The following is a 26557-nucleotide window of genomic DNA, read 5'->3' as shown; positions in this document are numbered from 1 at the left end:
TTCGTTGCTGGGAAAAACAAAACAAAACCTAAAACAACCCTTGAGAGCTCTTTTCTCTCAAATTACACGCCTAATGCATTAGCAGTTCCCATCAGGTCTACCTTGTAAATATTTTCCACATCAGCATTATTTCCCCCAACTGCTACCACGCCACCCCTAGTCAGCATTATCCTTTGCTTGGACAGTCAAACTAGCCTACTAACTGGTCTCTCTGCTTGTACCTTTACGTACAGTTTTTTCATATAGCAGCCAGAGTGATTGTTTAAAAAAAATTTAAGTCAGAGCATAATGCTTCTTGACCCTTTGTTGGTTTCTTATGTCTCAGAATACGATCCAAAGACCTCATCATGGTTTTCAAATCCTGTATGATCTGATCTCCCATCATCTCTCTGACCTCATCTCTTATTCTCTTCTTGTTCACTGTGCTTCAGGCATAGTGATTTCTTTGCAGTTGACCAAGCAGGCTTCTGCTTTTTCCTTTATACTTAATTTTTCCTCTGCCTGGAATCTTCTTCCAGATGTCCACAGACTCTTTTTCTCACTTCCTCTGTTTTCTGCCGACTTGTCACCCTTTCAAAGAGGCCTTCTTTTGGGGCTGCCTTCGGCTCAGGTCATGATCTCAGGGTCCTGGGATCGAGTCCCGCATCGGGCTCTCTGCTCAGCAGGGATCCTGCTTCCCTCTCTCTCTCTGCCTGCCTCTCTATCTACTTGTGATCTCTCTCTGTCAAATAAATAAATAAAATCTTTTAAAAAAAAAAAAAAGGCCTTCTTTGACAAACTCATCTAAAATGATTAACTACCTATTCTGTTCCACCCCCCCTCTATCCCCTTAACATATTTTATTTATTTGGGGGGGTGAGGGGCCAAGGGAGAGAGAGGATCTTAAGTAGGTTCCATGTCCAGCCCAGAGCTTGATGCAGGGCTCTCTCTCACCCTGAGATCACCTAAGTAGAATCAAGAGTCATCAGATGCTTAAGTGACTGAGCCACCTAGGTGCCCCATCCCCTTAATGTGTTTTATTTTTCTTATAGCACTTAACTACCACGTGATTGGCAAAAAGAAGTGCAGTATAGTCTGCCTATCCAGCCCTCTCACAAATGCTTCCTGAGGACCAGCTCTTCATTAATACTATTAAAATTATTGTTCGCCTGAGCCTGAACAATGCTTGACAGTTGGAGGCAATGATTTGTTGAACAAATTAATGAGTCAGTGAATGAATGACTTAATAATGAATGATAGACTTTCAGCTGATGTTAGTTTGTAATAGCCTAATGGTATAATGGTATAGTGTAATGGTAATTTGTATAGTGTAATGGTTAAAAATGTAGGCTCTGAATCAGACTATTTGCAAATCCTGCCTTTGCCACTTCTGTGATAGTGGTTTTTAATCTCCCTATGCCTCGGTTTCCTCAATATAATATAGTGTAGTTGCAAGAAATCACGTAAAGTATTTCAAATATTTAGTAATAAAGGTAGGGGTGCCTGGGTGGCTCAGTCAGTTAGGTGCCAGACTCTTGATTTTGGGTCAGGTCAGGTTATGATCTCAGGGTCATGGGATTGAGCCCTACCTGGGGCTCAAGCTCAGCAGGGATTCTGCTTGAGATCCTCTCCCTTTCCCTCCATATCTCCCATTCATGTGCATGTGCTCTCTCTCCCTAAAATAAATAAATAAATCTTTAAAAAAATATTTACCGATAAAGGTATCAATTGTTAATATTAAATTTCCTTATGTATTAAGGTGGAATATCCCTCCCAATATGTCCCCTAATTTATTAGGAACTATTTAAAACAAGTAACTATGACTTATTAATTAATCTATGTGGCTGTAAGAATTTGAAAATAATTATTCAGTAATAATTTAAAGTAGATAAATGACCTTTTAGGTTTTTTATTTTCTTTTAAAAGTTTTATTTAAGCAATCTCTACACCCAGCATGGGGCTCACACTCATGACCCTGAGATCAAGAGCGATATGCTCCTCTGACTGAGCCAGCCAAGTGCCCCTATGTTTTCAGTTTTTTAAAAAAATTATCTAGGGGTGCCTGGGTGTCTCAGTGGGTTAAGGCCTCTCTGACCCTGGGACCGGCTCAGGTCATGGTCCCAGGGTCCTGGGATTGAGCCCCGCTTCGGGCTCTCTGCTCAGCGGGGAGCCTGCTTCCTCCTCTCTCTGCCTGCTTCTCTGCCTACTTGTGAGCTCTCTCTCTGTCAAATAAATAAATAAAATCTTTTAAAAAAAATTATCTATGGGGGCAGTGAATTTCATAAGAGAATGGGGTATATAGGAAGAGTAAAATACTATTTTTAAGCCAATTTTGATAGTAATTACTTGTAAGTAAAATAGCAGGAAGCTATTTTTAACACATAAAAGGTATTTTAAAATTGTAATGCCTAATGCTAGAGAGGGTAAAAGAGAGATCTGGTGATAATAATGTGTTCACTTGCCAGTTTGGCAGTAAATATCAAGAGTCAGGAACACATTTTTATTCCTACCCTTTGATTTGATAAGTCTACTTCTGAAATTGATATGAAGGGGAAATAATTCTGTATACTGTTTCCTGTTTTTACCTCCCCTCACATACTAGGTCCTTAACGCAGGGAAATGCACTTAGTGTACTGAGTGACATGTTGTGGATGCTTCTTAGTATTTGTTAAAGAACTACTTTTTTTTTTTTTATAACTTAAAACCAAGCACATCTAGAATGTATAGTTTTATCTCATTTTTTAAATAAGGCAGCCAAACATACCTCAACATAATAAAGTCAATACATGAAAAGGCCATAGCCAACATATTCGTATTCATGAATACATATTCATATTCAACAGTAAAAAGCTGAAAATAAGGTCAGGAGCAAGACAAGGACGCTAACCCTTGCCACTTTCAGGATAGTACAATTAGAACAATTGAAACAGAACAATTAGGCAAGAAGAAATTAAAGGCATCCTAATCTGAAAGGAAGAAGTAAAGATGTCACTATTTGCAGATGACATACATAGAAAACCTGGAAGACTCCACCAAAAAACTATCAAATCTTATAAATGAATTCAGTAAAGTTGCAGGATATAAAATCAATATACAAAAAATTTGTTGTATTTTTGTACACTAAGTAATGATCTATCAGAAAGTGAAATTAAGAAACCAGTCTCATCTTCAACTGAATCAAAAAGAACAAAATACCTAGGAATAAATTTAACTAAAGAGATAAAGCACGTGTATACTGAAAACTGTAAGACATTGATAAAAGAAACTGAAGACAACACAAGTAAATGGAAAGTGCTCATGGATTGGAAAAATTAATATTGTAAAGATGTCCATATTGCCTTAAGCAATCTGCAGGTTCAGTATAATCCCTGTCAAAACTCCAATAGCATGTTCCACAGAAATAGAGCAAACAATTAAAAAATTTGTATCAAACTACAAAAGACCACAAATAGCCAAAGCAATCTTGAGAAAGAAGAACAAAACTAGACACATCATGTTCCCTGATTTCAAACTGTATTACAAAGCTGCAGTAATCAAAATAGTCTGATATTGGCATAAAAATAGATACATAGGTCAATGGAACAGAACTCAGGTATAAACCCACATGTAAATGGTCAGTTAATTTTCAGCAAGGGAGCCAAGAATGTACAGCGGGGAAAGAACAGTCTGTCTCTTCAATAAATGGTATTGGGAAAACTAGATAGCCATATGCAAAAGAATGAAACTACTTCCCTGTCTTACATCATACACAAAAATTAACTCAAACTGGATTAAAGACTTCAAAGTAAGCCTTCCAACCATAAAACTCCTAGAAGAAAACAGGTGGTAAGCTTCTTGACATCAGTCTTGGGGGTGATTTTTTTGATTTTCATTTGTGTAGAATTTATTTTTTCAATCCTTCATTTTCAGTCTTTCTGTGTCCTTATATCTGAAGTGCATTTCTTGTAGGGAGCATATAGATGGGTCTTGTTTCTTTAATTCATTCAGCCACTCCACTTGGTCTTAGTCCATTTACATTTAAGGAAATTATTGATAGATATGTACTTAATTGCTATTTTGCTAATTGTTTTCATGCTCTTTTGTAGTTCCTCCATTCCTTTCTTCTCTGTTCTCTTCCTTTGTGCTTTGATAATTTTCTTTAATGTATGCTTAGATTCTTTTTTATATATCTACTGTAGAGTTTTCCTTTGTTGGTTACAATGAGGCTTTTTTTTTTTTTTAAAGCACCAGCAGCACATTCCTTCTGTTGATACTCAGCAGGCTTTAAAAAACTTAACTGTGGGGGCGCCTGGGTGGCTCAGTGGGTTAAAGCCTCTGCCTTCCGCCCAGGTCATGATCCCAGGATCCTGGATCGAGTCCTGGATCGAGTCCCGCATCGAGCTCTCTGTTCAGCGGGGAACCTGCTTCCTCCTCTCTCTCTGCCTACTTGTGATCTCTGTCTGTCAAATGAATAAATAAAATCTTAAAAAAAAAAAACTTAAATGTGTACCCTGAACCTAATAATACACTATATGTTAATTAACTTTTATTAAAATGAAAACAAAACCAAAAAAACTTGTGTGCGTGATGTCTGATACTCTACCAATTGCATTGGAGTGTAACTTAAAATTTTTCTTTATACATTGTCTTGGTTTAAAAAAAAAAAGTTGTGGGGCACTTGGGTGGCTCAGTGGGTTAAAGCCTCTGCCTTCGGCTCAGGTCATAATCCCAGGGTCCTGGGATCGAGCCCTGCATAGGGCTCTCTGCTCAGCGGGGAGCCTGCTTCCCCCTCTCTCTCTGCCTGCCTCTCTGCCTCCTTGTGATCTCTCTGTCAAATAAATAAATAAAATCTTTAAAAAAAAAAAAGTTGTATCGAGTTTGGGGGAGATAGTGTAAATATTTGCGGTGTAAGAATAATTTGAAAAAATTATATTGAAAGATGTTTAAACATACTTTAAAAAGTTTAGATTTTTAAAACCAAGAGGTATTTTACAGGAAAAAATTCAGTGTTACGGTGTATGCCTATAATTATCAGGTTAAAAAGGAAGAGAAATGGAAACCCAGAGAAGTAATGACCATAAAAGCCACTTTTTTCCTGAGGACATTTGCTGATTTTGGAAACTTGAAATTTTGATGCCTGAAGATGTGAAGTAAACAGAAATTAAAGTCCAGAGTCTGCACATGATAAAGATTATACAGAAGACCTTCTGTGCCATCAAATGCTATACAAGGGTGAAACTAATCTTGAAATGAATGACCCTCACTGGAAGCCTATCCTATAATCTTGAATTTATGTTAAGTTACACTGGATTGGTGGTATTCCCAGGCACCTGACAGAAACAAATGGAGATCTTGAGGAATATATCTTTATCCTGGTTCTCACATTATTTCTACAAATTACTTTTTAAGTACAATGACCAGATACACATGCTAATAAAATACCATGAGCAAGAAAGACAACAGACAATGAAAACAAAATCACAGATTTCAGATACGGAAGCTGTCAGTTGCAAACTAGAAAACAAATGTTTACAAACAACTATACATATGTAACTATATATGTAATTTTTAAAAAAAATTTTATGATTTTGTCAGAGTGCGTGAGAGAGCACACAAGCAGGGGGAGTGGCAGGCAGAGGGAGAAGCAGGCCCCTGCTGAGCAAGGAGCATGATGCAGGATTCGATCCCAGCACCCTGGGATCATGACCTGAGCTGAAGGCAGGCGCTTAACCTACTGAGCCACCCAGGCATCCCAACAACTATATATTTTGTAAAGATTTTATTTATGTGAGAAAGAGAGCCCAAGCAGGGGGAAGAGGCAGAGGGAGAGGGAGAAGCAGACTTCCTGCTCAGCAGGGAGGCCAACACAAGGCTCCATCCCAGGACCTGGAGATCAAGACCTGAGACAAAGTCAGGTGCTTAACTGACTGAGCCACCGTGGCACCCCTAAACAACTATATTTATAGTGCTATAGTGGCAATTGGGTTAGATACAGAATCCATGCATGCAGACTACTGAGGGGAAATTTTAGAGGTGTTTGAAAAAGATAATAAATAACAGAGGAAACTTTCTGAAATACTGATCTCAATTGAAAATTAAACATATGTTACGGGCACCTGGGTGGCTCATCCAGTTAAGCATCTGCCTTTAGCTCAAGTCATGTTTCCAGGGTTCTGGGATCCAGCCCCACATCAGGCTTCCTGCTCGGGGGAACCTGCTTCTCCCTCTCTCTGCCCCCTCCCTGCTTGTGCATGCACTGTATATATAAATGTTTCAACCTAACAGACCACGTAAGAACATATTTATGGATTCTCAAGTTTCAGTTATAAAGAATGCATACAGAAAAAGCTATCACAATACCAAATACTAGAAGACCATGTCTGTGGAACTTTTGAAGATCAAATTGTTGAACGTATGGGTTCATTTCAGGGAGTTTGCATATGAAGGTAAAAGACGTTGTTAAGTGTGTAAAGGCTTGGAAAATCTACCCCCCCCCCACCATGCCTTTTTGTATAACACTATTTAAAGACATGTATTAGAATAACAAAAGATGAATTTGAAACCTGAAGACGGGAGACTATTGGAGTTGGAAAGGATTGGTAGTGAGCAAAGAACCCATGTAAACTTAAATACATTAATGTATTAAGCTATTGGTTTTCTTATAATGAGATATTTTCTCCATATTTTTCTACAACAGTGACTGTTGTTGTTATTCATTAGGTTAAAACAACAGCAGCATTTATTATTTCTCAGGATTTTGTGGCTGGAAGATCAACTGGTACCATCACCTAGAAGTGGGAGAGAAGGGAAAGAGTGGGGAGTCTGGGCTCTTTGTACTTTGGTCTTTCCATGTGGCAGATTGGGCTTCCTTACAGTATGGAGGCTGGGTTCCAAGAAGTAGCATTCCAAAACAAAGGCAGAAGCTGCAGATCTTTTTAAGTCTCAGAAGTTACACAGTATTAGTTCTGCATCCTGTGGAAGTCCAGAGACAACCCAGATTCAAGAGGAAAGGAAAAGCCACCAATTCTTGATGGAAAGAATGGTAGAGAATTACAGTTGTCTTTATTGTTACATGAGATACTCAATTACTGATTATGATCTTTTTCCCTGAATGTAATTTGGAAAGGGGTGGTGGAATAGACTAAACAAAACTCTTGTGTTCCATTAAGTGAATACCTCCATTAAGTTTACCTTCATTAGCAAGGTAAACTTTATCTTGATTTTAAAAAAACAGGCTATCATAGCATATGATTCAAAATTCAAAAAGATATAAAGGGGGGCGCCTGGGTGGCACAGTGGGTTAAGCCTCTGCCTTCGGCTCAGGTCATGATCTCAGGGTCCTGGGATCGAGTCCTGCATCAGGCTCTCTGCTCAGCGGAGAGCCTGCTTCCCCCCTCTCTCTGCCTGCCTCTCTGCCTACTTGTGATTTCTCTGTGTGTCAAATAAATAAATAAATATTTTTAAAAAAAGATATAAAGGGATACACGGGCACTTCTGCTATAATGTGATATATGCAATCATAGTAAGCCTTAATGGAGTGGGAGTGGGAATAGACTTGAAGCTAACCAGTCAAAATCTATGCAACTTTGGGGCTCCTGGCTGGCTCATTTGGTAGATAGAGCACGTGACCCTCGATCTCAGGTTTGAGCACCACATTGGGTGTAGAGATTACCTAAAAGTGAAATCTTCAGGAAAAAAAACAAACAAATCTATGTACATCTGTAACTAGACTATAATAGAAACAGTGAAAATTCTAATAAAAATACCATAACAGTTAAACATAGTAAATTCATAATGATTGGGAAACATTCTGCCAGTTCCTCAAAAGGCAGTTCCATCCCTAGGAATCTACTCAGAAGAGAAAACTTATGCCCATATAAGGACATGATATAGGTGTTCATAGTGGCATTATTTATAATAGCCAAAAAGTGGAAATAATCAAAATGACCATCAGATGGTGAATGGATAGATAAAATGTGGTATAGTCAACCAGTAGAAAATTATTGGGGAATAAAAAGGAATGAAGTCTGATACATGCCATGAGGTGTATGAACCTTGAAAACATGCTAAATGAAAGAAGTTAGTTATAAAGGAGCACATATTATATGATTCCATTTATGTGAAATGACCAGAATAGGCAAATCTATAGAGACAAAGTAGATTAATGGTTGCCTTTGGTTGGGGGGATTAGGAGGTGATGGTGACGGGGAACAGGATTTCTTTTTGGGGTGAAGAAGATGTCCTAAAATTGATTATGATGGTGGCAGAATTCTGTGAATATACAAAGCTATTTAATTGTATACTTTAAGTGGGTGAATTGTGTGGTGTGAATATGTCCTTAAAAATATACTACAAGAAGCCAAAAACAATTTTTTTAATGAGTAAGTACTACTGTAAGCATAGGACTTTAAGATGTTTAAAGAAATGATGGTAGCTTGATGAAATGGGATGGGAGGAAGGATTGAGAGTGCCAAATTACTGAGATAGAGGCAAATAGCACAAACTTCAGAGGGAATTGTGCTAAAGCTATTCTAAGTCTGAGCATGTGGCCAAACTGAACCAGAGGGAACACCTTACATGTAATGAGTATCATGGACAAAACTGTATTCCTCTGTCGTTTGTTGTATTCGCTATTCACGTACTTCATATTCAACTATTACTTGGTAATGCAAAATCACGTATGAACCAAAGTAACGTCTGGGCTAAAGTGACGTAAATTCCCTACTTACAATTGCATATAAGCTGATTTGTGTTACAGAAACAAGTGTTGGGTATCAGAATAGACTGTAAAAAAAATCAGTCAGAAAGAAATCAATCTTCTTTCTTAGGACCCCAGCCATCTAGCTCCCTCTCTGAAGGCAGTCATTGCTCCCACTATCTTGGTGTCCTAACAGGTGTTCTGATAGTGTGTACACTGTATAGTATGAATGTATGTTATATACATATGTGTATAATATGAATGTATATTCTGTTTTTTCTTGCAAATGAACATGTATTTTATACCTTTTCCTATCCTGCATTGTTTTTTTCATCATCTATTGATACTAAGGAGCTTCTCTATTCTTTTTCTTTTCTATTCTTTTTAATGTTAGTAGTTAAATATTATTCCATTGCATAGTGGTAACATTAGTTGGGCTCTGATTTATTCATCTCATTTTATTTAACACATTTATTTTTTACTGTATGCCAGCAGTGGTTCTGGGCATTATAGATCAGTGAAGGAAACAGACAAAACTCCCGTGCTCATTGGGCTTACATTTCATTGTTTTTTGTTTTTCCAAGCAATGCTGCAGACAAGGATATCTTTGTACAAATGTCATTTTTTGCATGTGGAAGTATATGTGTAAATAAATACTTAGAAATGGGGGATACCTGGGTGGCTCAGTCGGTTAAGCGTCTGCCTTCAGCTCAGTTCATGATCCCAGGGTCCTAGGATTGAGCCCTGCATTGGGCTCCCTGCTTGGCGGGAAGCCTACTTCTCCCTCTCCTACTCCCCCTGCTTGTGTTCCCTCTCTCCCTGTCTGTCTGTCTGTCTGTCTCTCTCTCTCTCTCTCTCTCTCTCTCTCCGTTAAATAAATAAATAAATAAAATCTTAAAAAAAAAAAAAACAACCAAAAGATGGAATTACTAGGTCAAAGTGCACATGCATTTTTAAAAATTAATAGTTTTTTTTAGTACTTTGAGTTCATAGCAAAATTGGAAAGTAATAGGCATTCCCACATACCCCCCTTTACTCCTGTTCTAACCAGTTCCCCCATTATTGCTTTAATTTGTTACATTTATTACAATTAGGAATCCAATATTGATTGTCTGTAATCTGCTTTAGGGTTTACTCTTTGTGTTATGCATTCAGTGGGTTTTAACAGAAGTGTGGTGACATGTATCCATCAGTACAGTATCGTACAGAGTAGAATTAAAATCCACTGTGCTCCACCTGTTCCTTCCTTCTACCCCATAAAGCCCTGGGTGGAAGCCCTTGGAAACCACTGAACTTACTGTTTTCATAATTTTACCTTTTCCAAAATGTCATATATTTGAATCAGACAGTACATAGCCTTTTTAGATTGGCTTTTTTGACTTAGTAGTATGGATTTAAGGTTTCTCCATGTATTTTTATGCTCAGTATCCTGCTGTCTGGATGTACCATAGTGACCCATTCACCCACTGAAGGACAAGTTTTGGCTTTATGGCTAAAGCCACTATAAACATTCCTGTGCAGGTTTTTTGTGGATATGAGTTTTCACCTAATTGGGTAACTGTCAAGGAGCATGATATCTGAATAGAATGATAAGAGTATGTTTAGTTTTATAAGAAACTGCTAAACTGTCTTCCCAAGTGGCTGTACCACTTTGCAATCCCACCAGCAGTGAATGAGAATTCTTCACATTCTTGTCAGCATTTGGTGTTAGTGTTTTGGATTTTGGCCATTTGTATAAATGTGTAATGGTAGCTCTTTTTTTTTAAAATTTGCAATTTCCTAATGACATATGATGTTGAGCATCTTTTTATATGCTTATTTATTATCTGTATATCTTTGGTGAAGTATCTGTTCAGATCTTCTAAATTGGTTTTATTGATGAGGTTTTAAAAAAATTTTTTAAAGATTTTATTTATTTATTTGACACAGAGAGATCACAAGTAGGCAGAGAGGCAGGTAGAGAGAGAGGGAAGCAGGCTCCCTGCTGAGCAGAGAGCCGGATACAGGTCTTCATCCCAGGACCCTGAGACCATGTCTTGAGCTGAAGGCAGAGGCTTAACCCACTGAGCCACCCAGGCGCTCCTATTGATGAGTTTTAAAAGATCTTTGTGTATTTTGGATACCACTTCTTTATCAGATACGTGTTTTGCAGATATTTTTTTCTCACTCTGTGGCTTGTGTTTTATTCTCTTTAGCAGATCAGAAGTTAATTTTCATGAAAGCTTACCAATTTTTTATTTCATGGATTGTGCTTTTGGTGTCATCACCAAACACAAGGTCATCTAAGGTTTCAACTGTGTTATCTTCTAGGAGTTTTGTAGTTTTACATTTACATTTAGGTCTTTGAGCCTTTTTGAGTGTTTTTTGTTTGGTTGGTTGGTTTGGTTTGGTTTGGTTGCAAGAGAAGGTGGGGGTGGAGGTGGGCGAGGTGGGGGAGGGGGAGGAGCGAAGAGGGATCCTAAGCAGGCTTCCCATTCAGCACAGAGTCTGAAGAGGGGCTGGATCCCATGACCCTGAGATCATGACCTGAGTGGAAATCAGGAGTCAGATGCTTAACCAGTTGAGCCACCCAGGTGCCCTATTGAGTTAACTTTTTTTTTTAAAGATTTTATTTATTTATTTGATAGACAGAGATGACAAGTAGTCAGAGAGGCAGGCAGAGAGAGAGAGGAGGAAGCAGGCTCCCCGCTGAGCAGAGAGCCAGATGCGGGGCTCCATCCCAGGACCCCGAGACCATAACCTGAGCCGAACGCAGAGGCTTCAACCCACTGAGCCACCTAGGTGCCCCTTGAGTTAACTTTTGAAAAGGTGTTAGGTCTGTGTCTAGATTCTTTATTTTTTTTTCTTCTTTGTTGTTTTACATGTGTATATCCCCTTGTTCAGCACCATTTGTTGAAAAAACATCCTTTTTCCATTGAATTGCCTTTGCTCCTTTGTCAAAGATAAGTTGACTGTATTTGTGTGGGTCAGTTTGGGGGCTTTCTGTTCTGTTCTTTTATCTTTTTATGTGGTTTTTGACTAATAGCACAGTCTTGATTAATTGTAACCTTATAGTAAGTCTTGGATTATAGAGAAATAATGAACAATTAGAATTTGAAGTTAAAATGCACAATACTGTTTATATTAGCACCCCTCCCCAACAGACTTAGGTATAAATCTAACAAATATATGCAAGATATTAGGAGAACTACAAAATTCTGGTCAAAGAAAATCAAGAATACCTAAATGTAAAGAGAGATGATATTCCATGTAATGGATAGGAAGACTCAGTATTGTAAAGATGTCATTTTTTTCCAACTTGGTTTATATGTTTAGCATAATTCCAATCAAAATCTTAGTAAGTTATTTTGTAGATATCAACTGATTCTGAAGTCTGTATGGAAAGGTAAAATAACCAGAATAGCTACACAATATTGAAGGAGAATAATGTCAGAAGACTGCTACTACCTGACTTCAAAACTGTACTTACTGCAAAACTATAGTTATCAGGACAGTGTGTTACTATAGAAAGGATAGATGGATCAGCGGAACAAAATAGCTCAACAGGGTGGTTCCAATCCCAGTCCTGCTACTTGCCTGCTATGATGTTTTAGGCAAATCATTTCTGTTTTCTTCATCTATAAATCAGTATAGGGTTTGTATGAAGATTAAATGAGATAATGCATATAAAGCGTATAGTGCTTTGCCTGAGATATGGTAAGAGTTTGATACATTTTAGCTATTGTGCATTTTCTTTCTTGTTTAAAAAAATTTTTTTAAGATTTTATTTATTTCAGAGAGAGAGAGTATGCACAAGCATAAGTGAGATAAGGGGCAAAACAAATACCTTGCTGAGCAGGGAGCCCCACATGGGGCTTGATCCTGGGACCCTGGGATCATGCCCTGAGCCAAAGGCAGAGACCCAACCAACTGAGCCAGCTAGGTGCCCCACTATTGTACATTTTCTAATTGGATCCTGATAAGATTCATAAGAAAGTGACAGATCAGGTGCTACTCACTCCCATGTTATAGATAAGAAGATAGGAGTTTCAGGGCTACTTATATTTGCCAGAGGTCAAGTGGCTAGATAAATGGCAGAGCCACTACTGTAAACTAGTCTAGAATTACTTAATGTTACCTGGTTATTATCAGTATTATCTAGGATAACAGGAAAGATAATATCCTCAGAAGAAGTTTTACAAATACGTGAAAACAAAACTAAAAAATAGTAATATAGGCAGCCCTTTAATGTACTTTCATCCACAGTGAAAAAAAGAGTTGTTGTTAACCCAGCTTTTAATTCCTGATAATAAATTCATCTTGGTGAAGATGCATTATCCTTTTGATACATTGCTAGATTTACTTTGTTAACATTTTGTTTAGAATTTTTTTTTAAGATTTTATTTATTTATTTGACAGAGATCACAAGTAGGCAGAGAGGCAGGCAGAGAGAGAGAGTGCGGAAGCAGGCTTCCCGCTGAGCAGAGAGCCCGATGCTGGGCTCGATCCCAGGATCCTGGGATCATGACCTGAGCCGAAGGCAGAGGCTTTAACCCACTGAGCCACCCAGGCGCCCCTTGTTTAGGATTTTTGCAGGTATATTCATGAGTGGTATTATTCTATGATTTTATTTTACTTTTTCATAAATGTTTTTGTCCAGTTTTAGTATCAGAGTTTTTCTGGCATCATATGTTAAATTGGGGTTATGATTACTTTTTTCCTATTCTGTGGAAGAGTTTGTATAAGAACAGTATTTTTTTCTTTTACTTTTTATTATTATTATTTTTTAAGATTTTATTTATTTGAGAAAATAAGACAGAGCAGAGAGAGAACACAAATGGTGGGGAGTGGGAGAGGGAAACACACTCCCTGCTGAGCAGGAGCCTGATGTGGGTCTCAATTCCAGGACCCTGGGATCATGACCTGAGCTGAAGGCAGATTTTTAACCAACTGAGCCACCCAGGTGCCCGGTATTTTTTTTCCTTTAATATTTGCTAATTCTCCAATGGAACCATCTGGATCTAGAATCTTTATATATGGAAAAAATTTTTTTTAATTTTATTTTTAAGTAATCTCTGTACTAAACATGAAGCTCAAACTCACAACCCCAAGATCGAGAGTCACATGTTCTACTGACTGAGCCAGCCAGGTGCCCCTGGGAAATATTTCTAAATGTGGATTTCATTTTTTTCAGCTAGTTACAGGACTTTTCAGATATTTTAAATGTTTCATTCAGGTAATAGTTACTAACTAAATTTATTGTTTGAACTTCATCTAACAAAGCTACAACATTTTGAGCTTTTTTGTTTTTAAATTTTTTTAAGATTTTATTTATTTATTTGACAGAGATCACAAGTAGCCAGAGAGGTCGGGGGGGGGGCCGAGGCCCCCCCATCGGGGGCCGGGGTCACCGATGCAGGGCTCAATCCCAGGACCTTGAGATCATGACCTGAGCTGAAGGCAGAGGTTTAACCCACTGTGCTACGCAGGCGCCCTACATTTTGAGCTTTAAATCTTAGTGCTGGATGTCACTTTTTTTTTTAACTATGATAAAGTATACATAGCATTAAATTTACCATCTTAACAATTTTTTAGTGTACAGTTCAATGGTATTTAAGTATATTCACACTGTGTGGGACCAGTCTCCAGAACTCTTTTCATCTTGCAGAATTGCAACTCTACCCACTATGCACTAATTCCCCATTCTCCCTTTTCCCCAGCCTCTGGCAACCATCCTTGTACTTTTTCTCTCTGGGTTTGACTATTGTAGGTATTAATAAGTAGTATCATACAGTGTCCTTTTGTGACGTAACATAACATCTGCAAGGTTCATGCATGTTGTAGAATGTGTCAGAATTTCCTTCCCTTTTTAAGACTAATGCTCCATTTTATGTATATAACACATTTTGTTTATCCATTCACCTGTCAGTGGATACTTAGGTTGCTTCCATCTTTTGGTTGTTGTGAATGATAGTGCTGTGAGGAATCGTGTGCGGTTATCATCTCAGCACTCTGCTTCAAATTCTTTTGGGTGTGCCCCCTGTAGTAGAATTGCTGAATCTCATAGTAATTCTATTTTTAATGTTTGGAGGAACCACAATATTGTTTTCCATTTTATATTTATTCCAACAGAGGACATTTTTTATTTTACACACTTTTGTGTGTCAGTAACCTGTATTTCTCTAGTAATTTGTCTGTTTCACCAAATTTATTGACAGAATATTATGCCTTCGGTATCTGTAGTATAGCATATTTTTCACTATAATTATATTAATTATTTTTCTCCTTATTTTTTTTTTTAGATTTATTTATTTGAGAGAGGGAGAGCATGCACTCACGTTGGGAGGGGGAGGGAGAGGAAGAAAATCTCAAGCAGACTCCCTGCTGAGTATGGAGTCCTACAGAGCAGGATCCCTACTACCCTGAGCTCATGACCTGAGCTGAAATCAAGAGTCAGAGGTTTAACTGACTTAGCCATGCAGGCACCCATCCTCTTATAAAAATCAGGGTTGCCTGGAGTTTATCAATTTTATCTTCTCAGATAATTTTCAAAATATCAAATTTGCACTTTGTTGATCTTTCTTACTGTATTGATCCTTTTATTATGTCATATTTATTGTATTTTGTTCAGTTCTTATCCTTATTTTATTATAGTTTAAATTTATGTTGTTGGGGCACCTAGGTAGGCATTCAGTTAAGTGTCAAACTTTTTTTTTTTTAAGATGTTTATTTATTAGAGAGTGTGCAAGGGAGGAAGGAGCAGAGGGAAAAGGATATGCAGACTCCATGCTTAATACAGAACCTGACTTGGGGCTCATTCTCACAGCTCTGAGATCGTGAACTGAACTGAAGTCAAGAGTTACAGACTTGACCAACTGAGCCACCCACAAGTCCCTAAGTGCCAACTCTTGGTTTCCTCTCAGGTAGTGATCTCAGGGTTGTGGGATCAGCCCTGCTTGGGACTCTGCACTCAGCCTGTGGTTGACTTGAGATTCTAGCTTCCTCTCCCAACGTCCCTCTCCCCGCACACATACTTCCTCTCTAAAATAAAGAAATCTTAAAAAAAATTAAATTTGCATTGTTGTTGGTCTCACACTCTTTGGGACTGGTTTGTACTTACTCATGGTCACCTGAGTTTATGTGATTGCTCTCTCTTCTTTCTACCCCTTCTGAAACAACTTTCCAGAGATACCCAGTTTTTTGTTTGTTTGTATATCGATTTAAATGAGGAGAGTAATTTGGGGAGAAAAAAATGTTGAGGTGTTAGAAATGATGTCATCTTCCAGCACTAGGCTTCAACCATTCTTAGCTGTTCTTAAAATTCTAATATACTCTGATTGACAAGATTATCAAATGCAGCTTATAACAACGTTACTCTTTTTTTCCCCCCTCTCCCTGGCAGGACCCGTTGGGGCCCAGCCCCTACTCATGGTGCCCAGAAGACCTGGCTATGGCACCATGGGCAAACCCATTAAATTGCTGGCAAACTGTTTTCAAGTTGAAATCCCAAAGATTGATGTCTACCTCTATGAGGTAGATATTAAACCAGACAAGTGTCCTAGGAGAGTGAACAGGTAAGAATCATGAAGTCGCAGAGATTATTTTACTGTTAGTGTTTGTCTTTGCTTTAGTAATTATGCTTTTCTTTCATATTTAGTAACAATGATAATGTCTAACAGTTTTACCAGGAACAGGTGGTAATTTGTTTTGAAATTGATTGTACTTCAGTGGTGTGATGTTGGGAAAAATCTACAAATAGCCTTGAAATTTTCTCATTATACCATGCGCTCACATGTTTTCTCTGTGATAATAGAGAAGGTTCAGGTCCTTTTTATATGCTCTTGAAAGCAGACTAAAGCATCTTTTCCATTGCTATCTGGTAACATATCTGGGCTTTCTTTTTTCCTCCTGTCTCCACCCTCAGCTTAGTTATCCCTTTAAGATGATGGGATGGCAGCAGTAGTGGGTAGAGCTAGAGCTTGTCATGTTGCATGATTTCTGTTCTGATCCTCAACTCCTCTAACTTTCCTTATGCTTATATAGGAATAAGTATATATGATATACAAAGATTTATCAGTCTGCTTTCAGTAAGCTGCTTCTCTTACCTTCCCCAAATTATGTATGTATGTATGTGTATATATATACATATGGTTGTGATTTAGGTAGTAAGGGAATATAAAAGGAATTTATATTAAGAGTCTTCATTTAAGATAGAGGTGGTTCTTGCCTTTAAGAAATTCATAATTCAGGGGCACCTGGAGGGCTCAGTGGGTTAAGCCTCTGCTTTCAGCTCAGGTCAGATCTCAGGGTCCTGGGATCAAGCTCTGCATTGGGCTCTCTGCTGAGTGGGGAGCTTGCTTCCCCCTCTTTCTCTGCCTGCTTGCTGCTCTGTCTACTTGGGATCTCTGTCTATCAAATAAATAAAATCTCTCTAAAAAAGAAATTCGTAAATTAGTTAAGACCCATAAGAAATACGAAGTGAATGAGCACTAAGACACTTTGTGATAACATGTTTTAAAAAACCCATCATATGGGGGCACCTGGGTGGCTCAGTGGGTTAAAGCCTCTGCCTTCGGCTCAGGTCATGATCCCAGGGTCCTGGGATTGAGCCCTGCATCAGGCTCTCTGCTCAGCAGGGAGCCTGCTTCCTCCTCTCTCTCTCTACCTGCTTCTCTGCCTACTTGTGATCTCTGTCTGTCAAATAAATAAATAAAATCTAAAAAAAAAAAAACCCATCATATGAATGTTATAATTAATGTGGAGTGCAGAATTTTTTCTGAGGTGAGCCTCCTACTATAAAATTTCACTCCCTCTGGATGACAAAATGACACCCCAGATTTTAGTATGGCATTCCCTTCTTAGTTTGGCTCTGATCTATATCTTTTTCTATATTCTGCAGCTCTTACCTTGAATACCTTCTATGCCCTTGTCTATCTGGCAAACTTATATTATTTTTCAAGACGTACCTTTTTTTTTAAAGACATTATTTATTTGAGAGAGAGCAAGTGAGCAAGAGAGCACAAGCAGGGGGAGAGTGGCAGAGGGAGAGGGAGCAGTAGGCTCCCCGCTCTGCAAGAAGCCCAATGGGGCCTCAGTCTCAGGACCCGGGACCATGATTTGTGCCGAAGGCAAACTCTTAACTGGCTGAGCCACCCAGGTGCCCCTGGGTGCACCGAACCAACCGAAATTGGTTTGGTTACCTTTTTAACGCTATAGTCAGAGGTAGTTCGTTCTTCTGTGACTCTGTAGTATCTGGTGTACACTCCTTTAATAGTATTTTTAGTGTTTGTTTTGTTTTTTAAAGATTTTATTTATTTATTTGACAGACAGAGACCACAACCAGGCAGAGACACAGGCAGAGAGAGAGGAGGCAGGCTCCCTGCCGAGCAGAGAGCCCGATGCGGGGCTCGATCCCGGGACCCTGAGACCATGACCTGAGCCGAAGGCAGAGGCTTTAACCCACTGAGCCACCCAGGCGCCCCTCTTTTTAGTGTTTTATGAATACTTGTTGCTTCCCTCTTCTCCCAGTATAACATCTTCATGAAAAGGAATACTTTGTACCCCTGATATTAGCTTGATGATTGACACATAATACTCAATAGAGTGAACGAAAGGTTTATAAAAGTAAAATGAAATGACTATGATGGTAGGGGATAGGAAGGAGAACTGGATATTATAAAGGGCTATGTATAGCCAAATAGAGATTTTCAGTGCCATACCCTTCTCTCCTGGGGGTCTGTAGGCTAGTCGTTTTCTTAGATTCCTTTCTCTCTGAGCTGTCTTTCTTCAAGCCATCATCCACTGACAGGGACCTATCTTCAAGCTGTGCTCTCAAATTCACTTTTTCTTGTTTCTCAAAATTGTAGTGTTCAGTATGTAAATTTGAAGGCTAATCCTGACCCTTTGGGTTTTTTTCTTAACATTTTATTTATTTATTTGAGAGAGAAAAAGGAAGAGCGGGAGCCCACAAGCAAGGAGGGGAGGGGCAGCCTCCCACAAGCAAGCAAGCCCACAAACAAGGAGAGGGAGAAGGGGATACACTGCAGAGCAGGGAGCCTGACATGGGGCTCCATCCCAGGACCCCGGGATCATGATCTGTGCTGAAGGCAGACACATAACCGACTGAGCCACCCAGGTGCCCCCGACCCTTCTGTTTGATGTTTACATTTTATTTTATTTTATCTTACTTATTTAATTTTTAAAGATTTTATTTATTTGACAGGTAGAGATCACAAGTAGGCAGAGAGGCAGGCGGTGAGGGAGTTTGGGGGGTGACGGGTGTAAAGCAGGCTCCCTGCTGAGCAGAGAGCCAGATGGGGGGCTCCATCCCAGGACCCTGGGATCATGACTGAGCCAAAGGCAGAAGCTTTAACCCACTGAGCCACCCAGGCACCCCTGATGTTTACATTTAAAAAGGCATTTATTGGAGTGTGTGGGTAGCTCAGTCACTTAAACATCTGACTCTTGATATCAGCTCAGGTCTCAATCTCAGAGTCATGAATTCCAGCCCCACGTTGGGCTCCATGTGGAACCTACTTAAAAAAAAAAAAAAAGAGGCATTTATTAAGCTAAGTAAATCTCTTAATTGATAGAATGTCTAAGGTAGATATTTCTCTTTTTTTGATACTTCTTTTTTTTTTCAAGATTTTATTTACTAAAGAGCACAAGTGAATGGAGGAACAGAGCGGTAGGGAGAGGAAGAGAAAAATTATCTCAAGCAGACTCTGTGCTAAGCATGGAACATGATGTGGAGCTTGATTTCATGACCCGAGCTGGAACCAAGAATCAGATGCTTAACTGACTGAGCCACCCAGGCAGCCCTAAGGCAGATATTTCTGAACTGAATTCCTTACTACTGCCTTTCCTCCTTGTCCTGCCCAAAAGAATCACCCCTAATTTTAGCAGTATATAGTAAAGAATTGTTGTAGGTTATTTATTTACTTATTTATTTTTTATTGAAGATTTTTATTTATTTATTTGACAGACGGAGATCACAAGTAGGCAGAGAAGCAGGCAGAGAGAGAGGAGGAAGCAGGCTCCCTGCTGAGCAGAGAGCCCGATGTGGGGCTCGATCCCAGGACCCTGGGATCATGACCTGAGCCGAAGGCAGAAGCTTTAACCCACTGAGCCACCCAGGCGCCCCTGTTGCAGGTTATTTATTAAGTAGGAGAATTATATGATGAAAATGTTAGGAAAACAAAACTGCTTTAAAGACAAAATGGGTTGAAATTGAGAGAGTAACAGGCTTAGAGCTCACAGATGTCAGTGGAGGGTGGAGGGTCTTAGTTTTTCAGAGAAGGTCTGAGGGACTAATGCAGTGGCAGTAATATTAAGTAAAAAAGAAAAAAAATTATTTATTAGATTTGTTCCTTCTCCTGTCTAACTTTTTGTTTTTGATAGGGGTAAGGGAGTTATTTGTGTATTATGTAAGTATATATGAAATTGGTGCATCTGAGTGGCTTAGTTGGTAAAGCATCCAACTCTTGATCTTGGGGTTGTGAGTTAGAGCCCCATGTTAGATATGGAGCCTACTTAAAAAAAAATTAAGTAGTATTAAGTTTCACATGTAGATGTTCAACATATGGTTAAGTTTGAGAGAAAAATATATGTAATGAATTGGTGTGTACATTCTGGTTTTTAATTTATGATCCTGTTGACTTCCCTAATTATATTTTGTCTTCAGGTTGCTTTGTTGTGTTACATTGTTTGCCAGTAGGAGTAAAGGATCTGTAATTTAGATGTTTCCACATGGAAATTTTTTATCCCATATCTTTTATCTGAGTTTTCATAGGACCTACAGGATTTCTTTGAGACTCCTAAAAGGTCATAATTCAACTTTCTACTTTGTTAATAATATTGACTTGATTTTATGTCAACATCTGCAAAACTTATTCCCTTTATTCCTTCAAAAGACTAGCTTTTATCTTCACCTTTTGCAATATTATTATGTAACTTGCCAGTTAAAATTGTTGCTGGGCTTTTGAAATTGGTTCGGTTGCTATACTTCAATGGCTGAAGTTTGAAAAGTTAGAAGGAATTAGGTAGAACTTGACAATTCCTATTCTGTATTAGTTAAACAGTTATGGGTTAAAATGCCCTGGTATTGAAATCAACATGTAGGAGGTTTTTCTTGTCCATATGCCACATGTTCAAATATTTGGCACCACGGCATTAATCATTATAGTAGACTGATGGGTTGTACCCAAACAAGTTTCCGCTTTAGTCAGAGGAGTTTTCTTGGACAAAATACCCAGGAAATGCTTGTGAGTCATTTTTTGAGTCAGCTTCTCTACTTCCGATTTTCTGTCTTGCTTGTTGTCCTTTCCTCACCCCTTTAGGGTATGTGTATGTAATGCTTTTTTGCCAATAAGATTTTGATTGAAAATGATCATTTGGTAAGAGAGCATGTTTGTTAAGCAGATTTTAAGTGTTTCTAGTTTTTTTTTAACAAGTGAATGATCTTGGGGAACCTGGATGGCTCAGTCATTAAGCGTCTGCCTTCAGCTCAGGTCATGATCCCAGGGTCCTGGAATCGAACCCCATATCAGGCTCCCTGCTAGGCGGGAAGCCTGCTTTCCCTCTCGCACTCCTCCTGCTTGTGTTCCTACTCTTGGTGTCTCCCTCTCTGTCAGATAAATAAATAAAATCTTGAAAAAACAAAAACCAAGTGGATGATCTTTATAACTAAAAACCAAATATTTTTAGAACTATTATGACCTGGAGTATAAATTCTATAACTGAGTTTTTATGCCGGTTTGTCCTGCTAAATATGTATGCGGGTAAGCCTCAAATAGATTGTTAGATACTTATTCAGAATCATTAGGTAGTAACATAGATACATAGGGAAAATTATATAAAAGCATTATTTTATGACTGCAAGATCTATTTTAAACATGAATAGATTTGAAGGAATCTTGAAATAGTATTAGATTCTGTTTGAATTTTTTGGTTCAGTTTTCTTTTATAAATGAAACATTAATTGTACTGTTATTACTATTGTACTGTGATTTGTGATAGAGTGCCAAATATTTGTACATATTGTACATATTTGTACATATTCCCTTTCTGCTGTTAGTAGGAATGTCATTGGCACAGTGTTGTAAATAGGTAATTTGCCAAGAGAGGGACATACTTTTTAAAAATAACTTCATTTATACAAAATTCACATACTATATTATTCACTTGTGTCAAGTGTACAATTCAATGGTTTTTAGTGTGTTCAGAGAGATGGCATACAACCATCACCACAATAAAATTTTAGAACGTTTCATCCTCTGAAAAAGAAACCCCATTATGGGCTTCTAGGTGGGTCAGACTGTTAAGCAGCTGCCTTTGGCTCAAGCAATGATCTCAGGGTTCTGGGATCAAGCCTCATGGTGGGCTCTCTGCTCAGCGGGGAGCCTCCTTCTCCATCTCCCTCTGCCCCTCCCCCTCCTCATATGTTTGCTCTCTCTCTCTCTCTGTCTCTCAAATGAATAAATAAAATCTTTAAAAAGAAAGAAGAAGAGAGAAACCCCATTACTCCTTAGTAGTCGCTCAACATTGTCTTCCCCAATAACCCCTGGCAACCACTAATGTACTTTGTCTCTATAGATTTACCTTTTCTGGGCATTTCATATAAATGGAATCATATAATATGTGGCCATTATATTATATAATGTAATATAATGTAATGTATATATTACATTACATTATACATACATTACATATATATTATACATTATATATATGTAATATATATAATATGTATATATTACATTATATTATATATATACATTATATTATATATAATGTAATATATATATGTGAATGACCTCTTTCAGTTCACATGTTTTTAAGGTTCATCCATGTTGTAGCATGTATCAGTACTTCCTTTTTATTACTGAATATATTCTGTTGTATAGATATTTTGTTTATTGATTCACCAGTTGATGGACATGTGAGTCATTTGCATTTGGGACTGTAATGAATAATGCTGTGAACATTTGTGTATAAGGTCTTGTGTGGACACATGTTTTCATTTCTTTTAGGTGTATTGCTAAGACTGGAATGATTTGTTTGGTAACTCTGTTTAACCTTTTGAGGAACTGCCTGACTCTCTTCCCAGTTGGCTACATCATTTTACATTCCAGCTAACAGTGTGTGTGATCCAAGCATCTCCACATCCTTACCACCATTTGTTACCTATCTTTTTTATCATAGCCTTCCTTGGAGTTTTAGGTAGCATCTCATTGTTATTTTGATTTGTATTTTCCTGATGGTTAATGTTGGGCATGTTTTCATGTACTTATTGGCCACTTGTATTTATTTGGAGAAATGTCTTTTCAGGTCCTTTGCCCATTTTTTTTTTTAAGATTTTATTTATTTATTTGACAGAGAGATCACAAGTAGGCAGAGAGAGAGTCAGGCAGAGAGAGAAGGGGGAAGCAGGCTCCCTGCTGAGCAGAGAGCCCGATGCGGGGCTCGATCCCAGGACCCTGAGATCATGACCTGAGCCGAAGGCAGAGGCTTTAACCCACTGAGCCACCCAGGCACCCCTCCTTTGCCCATTTTTAAGTTAGATAATTTGTCTTTTTGTTATTGAGTCTTGGGAATTCTTCATTAGGTATATTTAAAACTTCCTTATCAGATGTAATGATGTGCAGCAATGTTCTTCCTTTTTTCCTGTTGGCCTTTCACTTTCTAGATGGTGTCTTTTGAAACACATTTTTTATTTTGATTAAGAAGTTAATTTTTTCTTTTGCTGGTTGTCCTTTTGGTATCATACCTATAGAGGAACATAATTCTGATTAAAATGCTATAAAGAACATAACCCAGAAAACACTGCTGGTGAAAACTGAACAGTGTAGTTTTGAGTATTTAGCTATCTTAGGGAAACTGTACCATGCAGTATATGTCAGTTAATAAGCAAGTTTTATTTTCCTTGTTAGTTAATGACTTGGAAGATAGGAAAGCTAACAGATGGTGATTATTTCAGACTTCAAAAATTCTTGTAAATAGCATCTAAATAAATTACTCAGTAATAATTAGTCTTCTAGCTAATATTTCTACAATATATTTGAAGCTGAAAGATACTTTTATAAATAAATGTATTGCTGGGGCGCCTGGGTGGCTCAGTGGGTTAAAGCCTCTGCCTTCGGCTCGGGTCATGATCCCAGGGTCGAGCCCCGCATCGGGCTCTCTGCTCAGCATGGAGCCTGCTTCCTCCTCTCTCTCTCTCTGCCCGCCTCTCTGCCTACTTGTGATCTTTGTCTGTCAAATAAATAAATAAATATATATATTCCTAAACATCAGGGACTAATAGGTAGAGTTTATTCCTAAAATGTATCCATTTGTGTGGATTTAAATTATAGTAACAGCTGTGTAGTGTTGTTAGGCATGCAGCATGATTTGCTTATTTTTAGTCTGCTCCACTTTTTTCTTAAATTGAGTTAAATCAATTTAAACTAACTGTCTGGATTTACCACATGATTGTACCAAGGTAGAGTACTGTTTGGTACTGGATTTAAAGAGTATATGGATCCTGACTGAAATTAAAGTTTAAATTCTGCAGTAACTTTTCAAACTTAAAAATTGTTTTAGGATCCTCCCTATGTTTTCATTCACTGTTTAAATTTTGTGCCCCTTTTTTATATCAGGTACAGTGCTAGGTTCTAGAGATAGCAAGGTAAATAAAATGTGATCCCTGTTAGAGATTTCATAATCTGTATGTGGTGACAAGTTTTGTGAGATATGCACTATGTGCCGTGATGAAAGAGCAGAGATTCCTGCTTTTAGTTTGGAAGATGGAGTAGATGATGTGGTATCTGAACTAAACAGTAGAACAAAAGAAAGAATAATCTGTATAGAGTGGACATAACAAAACCGTGACATGTTTATGTAAAAGAAATAGGCCAGTATGAATAGAGTACCTTGAGTCTGAAAATTTAACCAGAGGTAAGTTATAAAGGGTCTTCCCCACCCCCCCAGATCTGTTTATTTATTTGAGAGCAAGAGGCAGTAGGGGTGGGGAGGGGAAAGGGAGAGAGAGAATCTCAAGCAGAGTCTCTGCTGAGCATCGAGCTGGACACGGGCCTGGATCTCAACCTTGAGAGCATGACCTGAGCCCAAATCAGGAGTTGGACACTCAACCACCTTAGCCACCCATGCACCCTAGTGAAGGTTTTTGAGTCTTGCTAAGGCTTGTGAATTCAGAAACAGTGGAGAGCCATTGGAGGCTTTGAACACATGAGGAACATCTATATTTTAAAGCATAACTAATGGCAGGGTGGCAAATTGATTAGAAAACAGAAAGACCAGGGGCACCGGGTGGCTAAGTTGGTTAAGCCTCTGCCTTCGGCTCAGGTCATGATTTCAGGTTCCTGGGATCCAACCGCTCATCTGGCTCCCTGCTTAGAGGGAAGTATGCTTCTCCCTCTCTCTCTGCCCCTCTCTCTGCTTGTGCTCTCTCTCTCTCAAATGATTAAGTAATATCTTTTAAATAAAAAAAAAAAAAAAAGGAAAGGGGCACCTGGGTGGCCCAGTCGGTTAAGCATCTGCTTTCGGCTCAGGTCATGATTCCTGGGTCCTGGGATCGAGCCCTGCATCGGGTTCCCTGCTCAGCGGAGAACCTGCTTCTCTCTCTCCCTCTGCCTGCCGCTCTGCCTATTCGTGCTCTCTCTTTCTCTCTGTCAAATAAATAAATAAATAAAATCATTTTAAAAGGGGGTGGGGGAAAGGAAAGAGAAAGACCAGAGTTCTGGAGAACATTGGGAAGGCTGTTTGCAGTAGTCTAGATCAGTGGTCTTCAAATCTTGGTTACTCATCCCTATCAATTAGAATGTTTTTGACCATGGACTGAACAATAAATAGATAAATAAATATATATGTACACATTTAAAGATTTTAAATTTATAGAAATGCACCACTATCTAACATAACTATAGAAAAATTAAAGGCAGAAAATAATATTTTGAAATAAACTATATAAAAATATATTTAATAATTTGAAATTTTCAGATTCATGTACCAAAAATCAGATTGGATATATGCCACACACTTGAACTGAAATAAGTTACAACATGCTGACAATGAATGAGAGTTCCATTGTTGATTCTTTTTTTCTAATTGAAATATAGTTGACATACAATGTTATATTAGTTTTAAGTATACAACATAGCTATTTGGCAACTCTGTAAGTTATCCTGTGCTTATCAAGATAAGTGCACTTAACATCTGCCACCATACAATGTTGCTCCAGTACACTGTTAACTCTTATATGTTGCAGAAGTCCTGTTAGTCTCTTAGGGTTCCTCTATATCATCTGTTACATCTGATCATCTAACGTGGGCTTAGTGAAGACCACAGTGTCCATCCATATTCATGAATGTTAGTAAATCTTAATTTCTAATTGTTAGATAAAAATTAAATATAAATACTTCTAACTTCTTTCCCCTCATACTCTAGCATACCCCATTTCATCTCTGATACATACTTTTCTAGGTTAGAGGTAGTGTTTTCTAAGACTTAACTACCAGCAGTGGCAGTGGGGATGAAGGAAGAGCTTAGATGTAACATTTAGAAGAATGAATAATTTAGGTGTGGAGGGAAAGGGAAGAGAGAAGAATGACTTCGTCATTTCTAGTTTGTGCAATAGTGGTGGCTGTAACAGAAATACAGATGGTGAATGGACCAGGTTTTTTATTTTCTGTTTTGGATATTTGGAGGTTGAATTGTATAAGAAACAACAAAATAGAGAGGTTCAGTAGATTATTGGAAATAAGTGCCTAGCACTCAGGAAATAAGTCAAGATAGAGATTAAGATTTGAGATGTGTCAACATACAGGTGATAGTTAAAGTTAGGGAAAGTGAATAGAGTCAAGATAAGATTAAGAATGGATCTCTGGGGATACTATTATTTCAGGTTTGCCAGTGAAGACACTT

General features: G+C 38.3%; 1 protein-coding gene across 4 annotated transcripts in view; it reads left to right on the top strand.

The window, feature by feature from the left end:
• AGO3 (argonaute RISC catalytic component 3) overlaps positions 1-26557 on the top strand; it is a 138349-nt gene that overhangs the window by 11565 nt on the left and 100227 nt on the right. For 2 of the 4 annotated variants that reach the window (XM_046003051.1, XM_046003044.1), the window contains exon 2: positions 16038-16209. The exons of 1 other annotated variant lie outside the window; for it this stretch is intronic. In XM_046003051.1, the coding sequence (XP_045859007.1) occupies positions 16038-16209 (172 nt within the window). Of the gene's footprint in view, positions 1-16037; positions 16210-26557 lie in introns of those variants that run through there. One more of the 4 variants, XM_046003058.1, reaches the window with a different exon arrangement.

This window comes from Meles meles, chromosome 1 (assembly GCF_922984935.1).
Source record: "Meles meles chromosome 1, mMelMel3.1 paternal haplotype, whole genome shotgun sequence".
NCBI lineage: Eukaryota > Metazoa > Chordata > Mammalia > Carnivora > Mustelidae > Meles > Meles meles.
Note: the sequence above shows the minus strand (reverse complement) of the source record. Positions and strands in the feature narration are given on the sequence as shown.